General features: G+C 34.4%; 2 protein-coding genes across 2 annotated transcripts; both read right to left on the bottom strand.

Moving 5' to 3' along the window:
- Positions 1 to 3,877: 3,877 nt before the first annotated feature.
- LOC141692580 (pyruvate decarboxylase 2) lies at positions 3,878 to 6,711 on the bottom strand. Its single transcript, XM_074497470.1, has 6 exons — positions 6,119 to 6,711; positions 5,720 to 5,883; positions 4,953 to 5,603; positions 4,754 to 4,871; positions 4,292 to 4,480; positions 3,878 to 4,188 (listed from the first exon to the last, which is right to left on the bottom strand). Exons 1-6 carry the CDS (start codon positions 6,638 to 6,640, stop codon positions 4,018 to 4,020), a joined length of 1,815 nt encoding a protein of 604 aa, XP_074353571.1. The 5' UTR covers positions 6,641 to 6,711; the 3' UTR covers positions 3,878 to 4,017.
- Positions 6,712 to 8,731: 2,020 nt separating this feature from the next.
- Positions 8,732 to 13,034, bottom strand: LOC141691318 (dnaJ protein ERDJ3A). Its single transcript, XM_074496050.1, has 7 exons — positions 12,777 to 13,034; positions 12,353 to 12,408; positions 11,393 to 11,466; positions 10,336 to 10,871; positions 9,903 to 10,244; positions 9,408 to 9,761; positions 8,732 to 9,234 (listed from the first exon to the last, which is right to left on the bottom strand). Exons 1-7 carry the CDS (start codon positions 12,855 to 12,857, stop codon positions 8,950 to 8,952), a joined length of 1,728 nt encoding a protein of 575 aa, XP_074352151.1. The 5' UTR covers positions 12,858 to 13,034; the 3' UTR covers positions 8,732 to 8,949.
- Between the last annotated feature and the right edge of the window lie 1,864 nt (positions 13,035 to 14,898).

The raw sequence follows: 14,898 nt of genomic DNA, 5'->3' as shown, positions 1-14,898 counted from the left end.
ATCATATAAATTTATAACTTTTCTCTCTCAGAGAACCGACCATCTTTTCTGACTTTTATGCTTCAAGCTATTTAAAACTGTAAATTAGGGTGAAATACTATAACAATAACTTCATAGCACTGCAACAAATCAAGCTATGTACGACAGAAAATTAGGCTGATTTCCGCTTTTTTTATTCGACTGGCTCCAAATTTTATTAATAAAATAATCAACTTACATTTCCGTCGTAAGTAATTACGACAGACTTACGGTGGATTTAAAATTTCATCTCAAGTTAGTCGTGCCCAATAATTCTCTCGTAAATTTTCTATTGTAAATGACATGATATGTTGTAGTGCTAAATACATACCTCATATAGTAATATGTTTAACATGATACTAAGTAAAAACCTGTAGAAATTAAATGTAAGTTGACAAATAATTGTAAATTGTTAGAATAATAACAAAAAAAATTGTAGTTGAATGTATGAATAGTGGGGACTAAACCCCTAATAATATTAGGTTTGAAACCAAGACTTGTAATTAACAAAAATGGAAGGCATGATTATGACTTGCAATTTGGTTGCAGGAAGGGATGAAGGTCTATCTGTGGTTAAAGCAATCATTGATGGAGCCAAAAAGGCAGCTTCTTCAACCAATAGATCATACAGCAGTGTTAAAAGTTTTCTTAGACAATGTAATAAGAAGGATAAGGACACTGCCCTGCACCTAGCAGTGCAAAGAAATCACCTGGGCGTGGCTAAATATCTATTAGAGGTTGATCCCTCATTGCTAATCATAAATAAACAGAGTGATTTTAAGTCTACAATCTACAAAGCCGCTGAACAGGGGTACAGAGGTATGGTCGCTCTATTATGTGACAAGTATGAAGATCAAAATAACCATGTTCACAAAGGTCAAACTGCGTTATGTGCTGCTATTATAGGGCGCGATAAAGGTACAAAGTATTCCCATCTATTTATTTTTTGTGCCAAAATAGCTTGTTACATTTGTGTCTTACTGACTTTCAGTAAATATATGTTTCATCTCAGAATCTGTCATTAGTATCTTGCGAAGAGCCAATCATCCTGTAAACTATGTTGACGACATAGGACGGACACCGCTTCATTATGCCGCATTTTACAAATATGATTCTGTACTTGAAATGATAGTAAATGCTCAAGGGTCTGTTGAAAGTGAAGTTGGGTATAAGAAGAAGATACCAACACCACTATGTGTAGCAGCTAAAGAAGGGCATGTATCTACGGTAATACGTCTTATGATATTATTACCAGACTCATGTATCGTTGCCAACAATGAGGATCAAAATATATTGCACTTGGCGGCAGTTCAAAAAAATAAAGAAATGGTACGAAGTATATTAAAACATTGTCGACCAAAATATATTGAAGAAATTCACAATGGCAAGGATGTCAACGGCAATACACCTTTGCATTTACTTATATGCCATGGTTGTTACATATACGAGTTAATGGGCAAGTACAAATGGCCAGTTGATATGATGACAAGAAACAACAAAAATTGGACTCCCGCAGACATGTTGTATTTTAAAGAGGAGATTATTGGTGATCAGGTACTGCAAATTTCTTTTTTTATATTATTATCTTATCTTTAGTACTACAGTATTAGATAGAAATCATCCATATGTTTTATGTCATTAGTAATAAAAGTTTCTGACATACACATGAGTGAATCAAGGAAATCCTCGGGGGGCGGCCCTGCGAATTGCAAGCCCCAAGCGTCTCAAAAATTTTAACCCGCAATTATACAAATCAAACTCCCTCCCTCCCTGCCAATTTTTTATGTTTGATTTTAGCACGAACGTTAAGAAATATGTGTAAAATAGTGAAAAAAAGAAAGAAAAGTGGGTGAAGCGGTAGAACCCATTAATTTTTAATATATAAAAAAGATATAGTATGGTAAAAGTAGTATAAAGAAAGAGGAAAAATAGGAAAATGGTGATACCCATTGACTATTTTTGGTAATTTTTGAAATATAAAAAATTGGATGGGATATTTAAAAAATAAAGTGTAAAGAAATGATTGGGATAGAGAGAGTACAATTTATTGTTTCTTTCTTTTGAGCCTCTACGTACTTCACATTTTTCCTTTTGCTCCTTGATAAAAGAAAAAAGTGCCTCTAAAATGATATATTTTGGGGTGCCCAATAAAATGATTTACTCATAAAATTGCCGTATTATTTATAGTTACAAATTAAGATAATTGTAAGAGACCTCATCCATTTAATTTGAGATGCTTCTTTGGTCTAGCTAAGCATTAAACGCGCGATTGATTCTATGCAAAATACTCTGCCTTTTATATGGAGGAAAAGATCGAGCACAAGCGAAAGTTTAATGCCTCTGGGGTTGACGGAAAGCTCGAGCACCAGTTTAGTACCTGTAACTAAACGGTCAAGAAAAAATGTGAAATTTGATGTGGTTAAAAAGCAGTCGATGAGGGAAACGAGTAAATGGGCTAAAGAAAGGGACAGTAGCCAGATAGTCATTACTGCACTCATAACAACAATAGCTTTTACGGTTGGTTTCACAATGCCAGGCGGACTCTATCAAAGCGGAGATCCAGGTCAAGGATTGGCGGTTTCTTCACAGAAGATGGCTTTCAAAATATTTATGATATCTGATACAGTAACTTTAGTACAATCAGCATGTTGCTTATTTTTGTACTTCTTGGAATCTTCTTATACAGATACTCCTCTGGGGGGAAGATTTTCTGCTCCAGCACAAGTGCTCAACCTATGTTCTGTTGTCGGGATGATGATTACTTTTATCTCCGGAACATATGTCGTGCTATCCCACTCAATAGCACTAGCCAATACGGTCGTCATCATCGGCTCTTTTTTCTTTCTATTTGTCGCAACTATGATATTCCAGCTAAAGTTTTCCCCTTACAATCAAATAACAAATCGAGTGTGAGCATGTCTCATTTTTTAATTATTTTTAATCTTTATGATGTATTATTATTAATATATGCTATATTTCTGTGTAAGTAAAAATCAGATGGATTCATTTTTTTGTGGGTGGAAAGATTGTCAACTTTTATTATGCCGTTTTATCATTACCCGTTATTGTTATACCTTCAAGTCCAAGTAATACACTATATATTATGTATAAATAATTATATTTAGGTTTTTATATTGTGGGTCTAATGACGCACAATAAAAAATGAGTTGTCAAAATGCTTATTAATATAATGGACCCTTTATGGTAAAAAACTCTTCAATAACCAAAAGTCACTAGTAACAATAGCAAAAAAATAAGTATGTGACACAATGAAGGGATGTCAACTATACAACCCTTTAAAAAAAAGGGTCACGTTCACCTCTCAACATAAGCACAGAATCACTTGACATCTAGGCTAAGGGGATGTGGATCTCTATGCGATGATGATATTAACTACATTTAGAAATGCTTACACACTTCAGTAAGCGTTATACAAATGCAACAATTACATGGCATCTATGTTAATCAGGTTGTGAAAATAAAGCCATGCGAGGCTTTCTCTAGTACTGACATGCAGGCGATGAAAAGGGAGGTGCCCAATATTGCACAAAAAGGGACGAGACAAACACATACATAGACAAACAAGAAAACTAAACACACGACCAGAAATTCATTTGGACAAGAGGGAAGCAAGGGAAGATAAAAAGGACCAGCTAACCCTTGTGTCGAAGCGACGGATCGTAAATTAAAAAGTACTCCTAAAACAGAGCAGTGAATACCAAAAGATAATCTCTACGGCTTAGATCCGAGAAATATACGACCACATGTAGTTTAGAGTTTGAATGATAAAAGCTTCCAACAAAAATGAATATTTTAATTAAATATTAATTTTAATAATCCAAATGAAGCAATAGCAGAAACATACCAAGTTCAAGTACGTGATACTAATTTCCACTAAACAAAATTATCGAATTCCTTAATATTTAGAAACTTAAAACTGCTAGGCAATGTTCAGGCATATAATAAAATTCCCTCCAGGGTGTAGCAACAGCAAAAGATCTACTGGGGGTTGGGAGGGCGGCTGTTAGCAGCAGAGACCCGAGATCCCCATTCGAGCAACTCTTTGCTTGTGTCGTCCTTGTGACATATCACTTCTATGAAGCAAAGACAGTCCTTTTTCTCTCCAGTTGCCGTCTCAATTGCTTCCACGAGATCCTCCTCACAGCGGACCTGAAATTATAATTCGAGAATTATGATGGTGTAAACAAGAATTCAACAAATGGCTTCATGTTGCTAGAAAGTAATAATCCGTAATTCTTTGATCCTGACTGACCTTAGCAGTCCAGCATTTTCCTTCTCCATTATGGATTGCATCAACCAGTGCAGTGTAGTTCCAGTTCTTAATTACATTGTATGGTCCATCATGGATCTCAACTTCGATGGTGTAACCACCGTTGTTTATCAGGAATATTATCGGATTCTGACCACATCGCAACATTGTTGATACATCCTGTGCAGTAACCTGCAAGAGATGAACCATGTATGATGTTAGTTATATAATCACATTACAAATTCTAGGCAGGGGTAATCACTTTCATATCTTTGATCTGAACATAGACAAATATTTTAGCTTATCGTCCAGTTCTACATTCTGCCAACTCACTTCCACAATTTTCAGATGATGAATTATTTAAACTAGACAAGTTGCTAATGCTAATGTATCATGATAGTCCAAGATTTTCATGCACAATTTAAGTATCAGCAAGAACTTAAGGTTTGGTACAAGAAACATTACCTGGAAGCTCCCATCACCGATGCAAGAAATTACTCTCTTATTCTTGTCAGCTTGTGCATAACCAAGAGTTGCACCCACAGACCATCCAATGGATCCATATTGCATTTGGAATTCATACCTGCATTATTAATTATTCTTACCGTTAAACAAATGAAAACAAATGTAGAAAAGAAAACTAAATTGTAAGAGTGATGCTCACCCGCATCCTTTTGGCAACTTTAGCTTCTGGCAATTGAACCAAGAGTCCCCTGTCTCGGCAATGACAGCAGTGTCACCAGACAACATGTTCTGTATATGCTGGAACAGAACATTAACCCTTAGAGGCTCCTTAGGTGCACTTTTCAGAGGAAGCCCTTCTGGTACATAAATCCTGTAGTAGTTCTCGTAGGCAGTATTGTTGTGCTTAATCCTCTTCGCGAGGGCTTGAAGGAAATCCTTCATAAGAATGCATCCAAATGTAGGACCATTTGCAATCACCACACGGTCGGGCTGCAAGATGATTGCCTTCTCCTTCTTGAGAAGCAAAGAGTACCCAACAGAGCTGTAGTCATTAAATATCGGTCCAGCAAACAAGTAGGCATCAGCTGATTCCACAATCTCCGCACAGAAAGAAGTGCTCACTGCACCCCAATACGTCCCAATGAAATGTGGGTGATGTTCAGGCACCATCCCTTTGGCGGATGGCATTACAGAAATAGGATAGCCACAAGCATCAGCCAATTCAACAAAAGCTTCACAAGCTTTAGCCACACGCATTTTAGGTCCACCAATCATTACTGGCTTCACAGCCTTGTTCAAGAACGCAGCTGTGGCCTCTACAGCAGCTTCCAAACCCATCTTGTTACTCAATCTACACAATCCAAATAGATTCTTAATACAATCACACATAGACCCATAACAACATACTATTAAAATTCCAAATTGAACACGATAAAACTCAATGCATCATTAGGAAAGAATGCTTACTTGGGGGAGAGAGAAAAAGGAACTGGTTCCCTGCTAAAAGTAGGATGTGGAATTGCAGCCAAATTACATCCCACACTTATGTAAACAGGTTTGCTTTCTTTCAATGCAGTAGAAATCGCAGTATCAATCAGTTCATGCGCATCTTCCAGATTATTGACCACAGCCTAAAAAACCACCACACCACACAAAATTCAACACGACAAAGCGTACAATTTTTAATAAATATTGATATCAATTGAACAATAGATGAGAAAAATGGTCCTAAATACATACTTAGTGGAGTTAAGTAAATACATGGTGTATTTCAATACTTGCAAAAGAAAAACAACTGTATTATACAGATAAAATGATCGTTATGGCCATAACAAGTAGTAAAGCAAATAGAAAAATATGCGATACCTGGAAGCAAGTGACAGTCTGAAAGCAACGAAGCTCCTGAGAAAAATCAGGCAAGCCAATAGTATGATGAAGCACTCTGTTAGTCCCATAATCATTCGAATTCGGGCCTCCAACAATACAAATAATCGGAAGATTCTCACTATAAGCGCCAGCAATGGCATTAATCACACTCAATCCACCAACAGTAAAAGTAACAACACATGCACCAACGCCACGAGACCTGGCATAACCATCAGCCGCGTATCCAGCATTAAGCTCATTACAGCATCCAACTAACTCAAGCCCTGGCTCCGCGAGAAGATGATCCAGAAGCGTGAGATTAAAATCCCCGGGAACCGAAAAAACATCGTTGACCCCGATCTGAACTAGCCTGCGTGCCAAGTGACGGCCTAGTGTGGCCTCGGATGAGTTAACATTGGTGGAATTGTTGTGCATGGGAGAAACGGAACTATTTTTCGGAGGTGAGCCGAGATCGTTGCATGTAGGGGGAGAGGTGGTAACGGTTAAAATCTTGGTGTCCATGATAAAAATATAGAAAGTTGTAGGGTTTAAGAGATTAGTATGTGTGTGAAAAGAGAAGAGAGAAAGATGTGTGTGATACGAGATATGAGAGGGTGGGGGTATTTATATGTATGGTGTGAGGGTTTAAGGGGAGAGTTTAAAATGGAAAGGATTGGAGAAAAAGAAAAGACAAACTGGGGGCGGTTTAGAAGAGGCCCGTAACAAAAAAAATCGGTGGATTTTGAATCTTTGATGATGTGCATATATATGCTTTGCGGCATGTTTGGTTTTGGTTTCTTAATTAGCTGATTTTAATATTATAGTGTTTTATTTGCTGGATAAAACTTGGAAATATTTTTTTATTAGTATTTTCTCCCTTTTTACTCACGTACAAATATATAATATAATCTCCAAAAACATTTTCTTTTTTTTTTTATTTTTTATTTGTCACATGCAAAATAATGAATTTTGATTGGCTAATTTTTTAAAAAAATTCTGATTAACAGGAATACATTTACACATGTCCTGATTTGCAGAAATAAACACTACTACTATATATGGAGAGGAGAGTGTCAATGCATGGAAAGGCTTTTTGTATAGGGTCCATAGAAAATTATTATTAAAAAAGATATATAATACATCATTTATTATATTTTTTATCATTTATAATTATAAATTTTAATTACTAAATTAAAAATACAGTTGTACAAATTTTTTATTTAAAAAGTTATTAAAATTTAATTAAATAATTTAAAGTGATTTTGTTTTAAATATACATTTATCTAGAATTATTTCACAATAAAATCAAATTTAAAATTATTCTTTTTCTAAATTTTAATTGTTAAACTTTTAAATATATTCAAATATAATTATTATTCTACATTAATAACGAATTTTATATTTTTTAAAAATAAAATTTAACAATTTTTAATAAAATTATATAGTAGAATTAAGGGTTGTCTAGAGTTTTGAAGACAGTTTTGTCTAAAATAGAGGTATATATATGAAATGATTATTAGTTTATAATTGAGTCGTTTCCTCTTTTGCAATAGTACTTGGAAACCGGTGAAGATGTGGCAGAGGCCTGGACCCCTAATTACGTACCGACTGAATTAAAGTGGAGTCATATTAAGAGTTAATTATAACACTAAATTCTACTGGTATTTGACTTGTTGACCACGTGTTGTCGGGTAAATATTTAAAGATTTTGGCCTGTGAGAGAGAGATCATTTTCTTTTCATTCAAGTTTCATGCAGCTGGATTCTTTTCGTCATGCCGTCAGTCAATATTTAGATTTTTTCACTATTATTTTTGCAAATATATATATATATATATATATACACGGAAATTTCTCACGTTACCGACAAACTGTGAACAGAAGGTACGAGAACAAACTGTGAGCGCACTGGTTTTGCTCCTCCCATATTTGCATGAACTGCACCGTCTATCCATGTCATCTTTTTTCTAGGCTATTTATAATTTTGTTTTGCAACTACAAATTACAGTCAAGTTAACAAATTAGTTTATTTTTACAAAAGTTAATAAATAAATTAAATATGGAGAATTGTTATTTTTAGAGCTCAATTTTAATTTTCAGAGCAAAATATATTGAAAAGAGGATAATATTCTCATAAATAGTGTTTCCAATGAAAATTTTGTCTTTTTATATCAACTTTATTCTAAAAATTAAAAATTAGTTCTGAAAATAATATTTTCCTAAATATGCTTATTCCAATAAAAACAAACAAGTTGAACATGCTTATTTACTAGTCCTACTGATTCCTTTTTGTTACGTTTTTGAAGAATCAAATTCACCTCTTTCTTTTCTTCAAGAAAAATCAAGTCAGATTTTAGGTTTTAAGTAGCAATTCCGATTTCCTTTCCGAAGAGCCTGGTTAACCTTCAAAATTTAATAAAAAATAATTTAAAAAATCTAGTTCATATTTTAATTTAATAATATAATATATCTAGTATCACAATTGCGTCCTGTGAATCGCAACTCACAGATACAAATGTTCTGGAAATCAATTCTAAATTTCTAGTCCATACATCTTGTATTAGCTAAATTTATTTATTTATTTTTTTTATTTATTTTGCAGATAGATGACAATCTATTAGAAAGTAAGACATCCTTTAAATTGGTAATTTACATGATTCCCCTATATTCTGCCAGAGCGCCTGGTTCTTTTAAATTTAACTCACTCGTCTGTACACGCGCGCAGTTAAAAAATAACTGCAGAAACTGATTCTCTGTGTAACTTGTGCTACAATATACAAACAATGTGGGTGTCAACTGATTCTGATCTTTGCTACAACTAGCTATCCATCTCTCACTTCAGTTTTGGTTTCTGCCTTGTTTTTGAAAATTGTACATCGCCGTTGAGGACTGAACCCATAAATTTCTCTACTTCCTCCATAGATATTTCACCCACATATGCTGCAAACTTATCCTTTCGTGGTTTGTAGGCCACCAAAACACTATCTGATGATTTATATCCATATTTATCAAATGCGTTTAAGAACGATGCCTGCTTTGTTGCATCCAAAAGAGCATACGCGATGGTGTCTTTTGCGCCAGAGGCATATTGACGTCTTGATAATGATTTATGGGAAACCTATACAAACAAGCAATGCAGATAATTTGTAAATCAATATGAAGAGACTATGAGGTGTAACTCAATATCAATCAATAGACACCAGTCACACTACAAATTTGTAACGTAAGCATATATATGAACATAACATGTATTTCTCCTTGTGTTAAATCTAAAAGATCACAGGTACTCACCTCCAATAAAATTGATTCCAGCTTGGTCCTTGTTTTGGATGACTTGAAAACACCAATTACGCAAACAGGAATATTCTCACCACAGACAGAATCAAAATTTGATCCGGTAAGCATTGGTATGTGCTTGTCCTCTGATTCAGTCTGTTGTCTTCTACTTGTTGAACCACCAGACTTTTTATTCTTTTTCTCAAACCCATCAAGTAAACCACTAAGATCGTGAACTGCAGATTTTAAATCTTTTACAGAGATCCCTGTTTTTAATATATGCTTCTCCCCTTTTGAAGTCCAACCAACCAAAGCCGGAAGTGAGTCAACGCCTAACTTCTTCACCATTGGATCTGATGTATCATGAACCTGTAACATAGATAAATATAATAAAGAGCTGAAACAGAGAGGAAAAAAAAATTAACAGTAGATAAAACAGCTTGTTTAGCTTACTATCACGGTACCACTATAAACAAACTAACAAGTAACCAATTGTAAATAAACACTCACCTGTGCATCATAGAGGTGAAATTTCTTCTGATATAAACCACTAAGAGCACGCCAGATAATAGGTGTGTCTTTCTTTGTGGAAAGAAGCATCACTGTTGGTAAAGAATCTTCATCACCAGAAGGGAACTTAAACTGGTCCAAAGTGACACGTTTCGAAAATCTTGGCAAATGTTCCTGGCAAAAAGTTTTTAAACTCTTCGCAGCTAACTCACCACTATATTCTACTAGTGAACCACTTCCACTTGCTGCATAAGAATAAATAAATATCCTGGAAGTTCTGCGAGGAAATATACCAAGCTCCTTACAGAGTGATGCTTCAGTATCACAGTTTATTTTACCCACCTGAATATGATCATATACCGCGGAATAAATTTTTTAATTTTATTGTTGAGTAATAATTAGTTCAAAAACACTAGTACTAAAAATCGGTTACCTTTATTGCCCCTTGTAAAGAGCCGTCAACCTCCTGTATAACTGGTTCATAATACTGGATATCCTGAAGTGAGGACATAGATGATAACAAAAGCCAAGTCATTCCTTTGTCAGCTACTTCTTTTTGATACATCTGTGAATTTACTGAAGGAATGCTCCTAGAGCGTCCAGAATCAGGCCTTGACGAACTGCCAGAACTACCAAATTGGCTCCCTCCAAACTGACTCCCACCAAACTGGCTCCCACCTCCCATATTACCACCAAAAAAGTTGGAGAAAATATCATCTAAACCGAAACCACCACCGCCACTGCTAGGTCCACCAAAGGAGAAAGAGAACGACTTTGAACCACCTTGACCACCCATACTTTGCCATCCATCAGGGCGGAAGTTAAAACCACCCTGTCCTGGCCCACCACTTGTGAAATATGTATAACCTTGGTCGTTAGGGCTGCCACCATCAAATCCAGGATTTGCCCTCTCATCTCCATATAGATCATAATTCTTCCTTTTCTCTTCATCGGATAAGATATCATAAGCTGGAAACAGGTAGCCAGTGTGTTAATTAATTAATAAAAACCACTGAAAAAGGTATATGATATGAAACTCCAGTTAATGTTTCCAGAATAAACATGATTAAAAAAAATCAATTAATCCAAGCTCTAGTAACTAGCGAGTAGCGAGAAAAGTACATAGTCAGAGAACAGGCTTATGTATCACGAGAAGTATAGAGATATCTCTATATATGTCAGGGAGACATGTCGATACCAAAACTGTTACCCACCGTGTGTGCGAACAAAGTGTAAGTGTACTGCAGATCACCGCCTATTTTCTGGAAAGACATGTCTACTATTTAAAATACAAAAAAGGTAGAAATCCCAGTACAGTAATAGGTGTGACATATTCTTCACTCGTAGTTATATTCAATTACTGTCCATAGAAACAATAATAAAAGCAACCTTTTCATGCTACAAATGTCAATTTTTTTTACCATGAGTTCAGATAATTTCCCTTGAGAGAAAGTGCCGAAAAGGAATAAAAGAAGCAACATTTAACTTACCATTATTAATTTCAGCAAACTTCTCTTGGGCACCCTTATTTTTGTTCTTGTCAGGATGATACTGGAGAGACAGCCTATAAAACATATTCAGAACACAAGAGTTTTAGGGATCACATCATACACCCTTTTTATGATTTCGATGGTGGGGGATGGAAACCAAGGTAAAACAGTTCTTGTCCACAGGAACTACAACTGAGCACATATTTGATGATATATATTGGAACCTCAAATTAGTAATATGTCCAATTTCTTATCATTCAAGGTCAAACTCAAACTAAAGGCTGGAATCGCTTTAATAAGCAAGAAATATTTGTCAATAATGAGGCAGCATGTATACAGATACAATGAGACAAAGTAACTCTCCAATTAACATAAGAGCAGATGCTACTGCTGCAAACTCAGGCTATATGAAACCTCTGTTACCCCGAGTCTTCAAAATTATCTATGTAACAGTTTAGGACACTCGTAACTCATTAACCGCTAAAAACATGCAAAATTTTCAAAATCCTGTTAAGTGTTAAGTTTCATGTTTGATTGCCATTTCAGAGACATTACAAACTTTAAACTTACAAATAGAATTGCTAGAAATTAGACACAGACACTTATGGCATCACACATATAACAACATCCTTATCAGCTTCTTCTTTTACTTCCAAATTTTATTTGCAGGTCAGGCATCACGACTTGTTAACATTACAATATATCATACAATGACAGCACCACTAAGCAATTTATCCAACATACTATTAAGTTCTAAAAACTGTTTTATCAAAATGAAGATCAGAAGACGCTTAAGTTCAATTCCTTCTATAAAATTATTCACAATTCACTAATCCTAACTCCTAACAGATAGCATATGTTCAAAAATTGTCACTAATCCATACCATAAATACTCAGTCAAGCAAAAATATCATAAATTTCGACAATAACAAATGCAGAAATCCATTTCGAACAACATACTTGTGAAACGCTTTCTGAATTTCACGTTGGCTTGCATTCTTGTTGACCCCAAGTACCTGAAACGCACAATTCACCCCATAAGATAAACTAAAACATTATTACTAATAAAAACATCACCAACACAAAATTCCCCCACAGAAACCCCGAAAAGATGATGCCTGTGAATCCTCATTCCCCACCCCGTTCCCCTCAAAATCGAAACATTGAAAAAATACATAAAATCCCCCAAAAAAAATGCAACCCTAATCAAGAAAATCCACAACAATTGATACAATAACAACAAAATCAAATATTTCCACAAAAACAACACAATTCAATTAAATCAAAAAACAACCCAGTAATTCTAATCAAAACCCCCATAAAGAAACAAACATATACATACAAATTATACATACATATAAGAAATTTCAAGAAATAATAGTACCTTATAAGGATCAAGTTTCTTGGAATCAACAACTACAAAAACCACCAAGAAAACCACACAAAACGCTACGCGGGTATTCATATTTTCGCCCCAAAACGACGCGGTTGATTTTTGAAATTCTTGAAATTGAAGAATTAAGGATAGATTTTTTGGATTTTTGTTGATGACGAAGGAATTTCTTTTTTTTCGAAGCAGCAAGAAAATTGAAGTGAGAGATTCGCGTTAAATAGATTTTTCGCGGGGGGACAAAAATAAAATTCGAGAGGCTTCTTAAAGTAGATGATGACACGTGGATTATTTAAATTGCTTCCACGAATTTTAGCCAATAGGATTCAAGAAATTTTGAATGTTGCATCATTGTGAGTAAATCTGTTGGGCTCTTGATGTACACTTATATGAACTGGGTACAGATGCGTCTTGGCCTGTGGGGGTTGGGCTTGTTAATTGTGGGATTAATCTATTTTCATGGACCAAATAATAAAATGCCTTAAGGGGACAGATTAAGTACAGTGTATATGCGGTTAACTGACGAGCATTTATCGGTTCGGTCGAAAATCGAATACCGATTTTTTTTTTTTTTTGAAATCGAATCGTATCGAAGTTACTTATAAACTGATCGAAAAACTGAACCAAATTATTTCGATTTATTCGATTCAATTTAGAAAACCGAAAATTTGCAGAGACCATCAATAACAGTGAAGATTAAAAACCAAAATGCAATAGATCAATACTAGTATTTATTATAATGCGCAAAGACCATCAATTAAAAGAACAATGAAAAAAGATTAAGCCATCATGTTTTCGACTTCAAAATCAGAAAAGTATTGAGTCACCAATTCAGGTTGGACTGATGAAGAATATCTGATAGTTGGACCGAATAGTCGATTTGCAGGTCGGAGGTCGAATGCGGAGTTGAAAAAGAAGATCTAGGTTATTAATCTGTATCTTAGTTTATGATAAAGTTATAGCAGATAGTGTCTCCTTTACACTAGTAACAATATTAGTATTAATATTATAATAATAACAAATATGTTATATGTAAGATATAATTAATATATATTTCGGTTAATTCGTTTTTAACCGGACCGGTATTCGGAAAAATCGAACCGAACCGATTCTATTTCGGTTCAAACCGAAAAAATCAAAATTTTGAAAAAAAGAATTAAACCGAACCGAAATTGTCCGGTTCAGTTCGATTTTTCGGTTTCGGTTCGGTTTTGCTCAGCCTACGCCTCGCTGTCCGGTGAACAAGGAGAGTTTAGCTTTAGTTGTTCATTCAATATTTTTACCCTCTGTTATACTTATTCATTCTATTTCTCTCCATCTCTCACCTGAATTAAAATCCTCCCTTCTCACGAGAGTCGGCCACCTTATCACCCTCTAACCCTAATCTTCACCCTTCTCTTCATGTCTTTCTCTATCTCTACTAGCATAACTTTTAGCACGAGTCAGTTTCTAATTTTTTTTGTATCATGTAATTATAAAATTCTTGGTTATAATTTTATTTGTAGATATTGTACAATGTCTAACGTTTATCAAATAAATGTTGATTGTTTGTCATTGTGTATGATTTTCGTATAAGATATTACAAACACACACAACATTTCTAATATAACTCATTAAATAAATTATATATTTTCTTATTTGTGTCGTGTAATTTATATTTACTAAATCACTATACGTTTAAAACAAAATGATAAAAAATTAATTTGTATAATGTCGTTACTATGTTCACAAAGAGTGAACAAAAAATTAATATATATGTTGAATGCAGAGTTGGGCAAAATTTTTAAATTTTGGTTAAATAAATTTTTGAAATTCACCGTATAGGTTGATGTTATATCTTTATCAATGTGATAGTTCATTAACTAAAGCTAACCGGTGTCTTTAATTTTTAATATATTGAATAAAGTCCTAGTTTTACAAGATGTCATATACTTGTCAATGTTATAATATATTAATTAAAATTGGTCTAGTTCACCTAGTTTTATGTTGTGCAAGACATGCTTATACAATAACAAGACTAAGTCACATTGACAACCCTGAGATTTAGTTGTTTGGTAATCAATTTTGTATTCTGTATTATATTTCTTGAGTATGTAAAAAGGATAGAAGATTAAAC

This window comes from Apium graveolens, chromosome 10 (genome assembly GCF_009905375.1).
Source record: "Apium graveolens cultivar Ventura chromosome 10, ASM990537v1, whole genome shotgun sequence".
NCBI classification, from domain to species: domain Eukaryota; kingdom Viridiplantae; phylum Streptophyta; class Magnoliopsida; order Apiales; family Apiaceae; genus Apium; species Apium graveolens.
This window is presented reverse-complemented; position numbering and strand designations above follow the sequence as displayed.

Bases quoted from the DNA above. Each gene is read 5' to 3' on its own strand.
- LOC141692580 (XM_074497470.1), bottom strand. From the start codon at position 6,640: ATGGACACCAAGATTTTAACCGTTACCACCTCTCCCCCTACATGCAAC. The intron at 4,872-4,952 runs GTGAGCATCACT...TTAATAATGCAG, and splicing joins AAGTTGCCAAAAGGATGCGG to GTATGAATTCCAAATGCAAT. The intron at 4,189-4,291 runs GTCAGTCAGGAT...TTATAATTTCAG, and splicing joins GAAAATGCTGGACTGCTAAG to GTCCGCTGTGAGGAGGATCT.
- LOC141691318 (XM_074496050.1), bottom strand. From the start codon at position 12,857: ATGAATACCCGCGTAGCGTTTTGTGTGGTTTTCTTGGTGGTTTTTGTA. The intron at 12,409-12,776 runs GTACTATTATTT...TGTGCGTTTCAG, and splicing joins AGAAACTTGATCCTTATAAG to GTACTTGGGGTCAACAAGAA. The intron at 9,235-9,407 runs GTGAGTACCTGT...TTGTTTGTATAG, and splicing joins TGGAATCAATTTTATTGGAG to GTTTCCCATAAATCATTATC.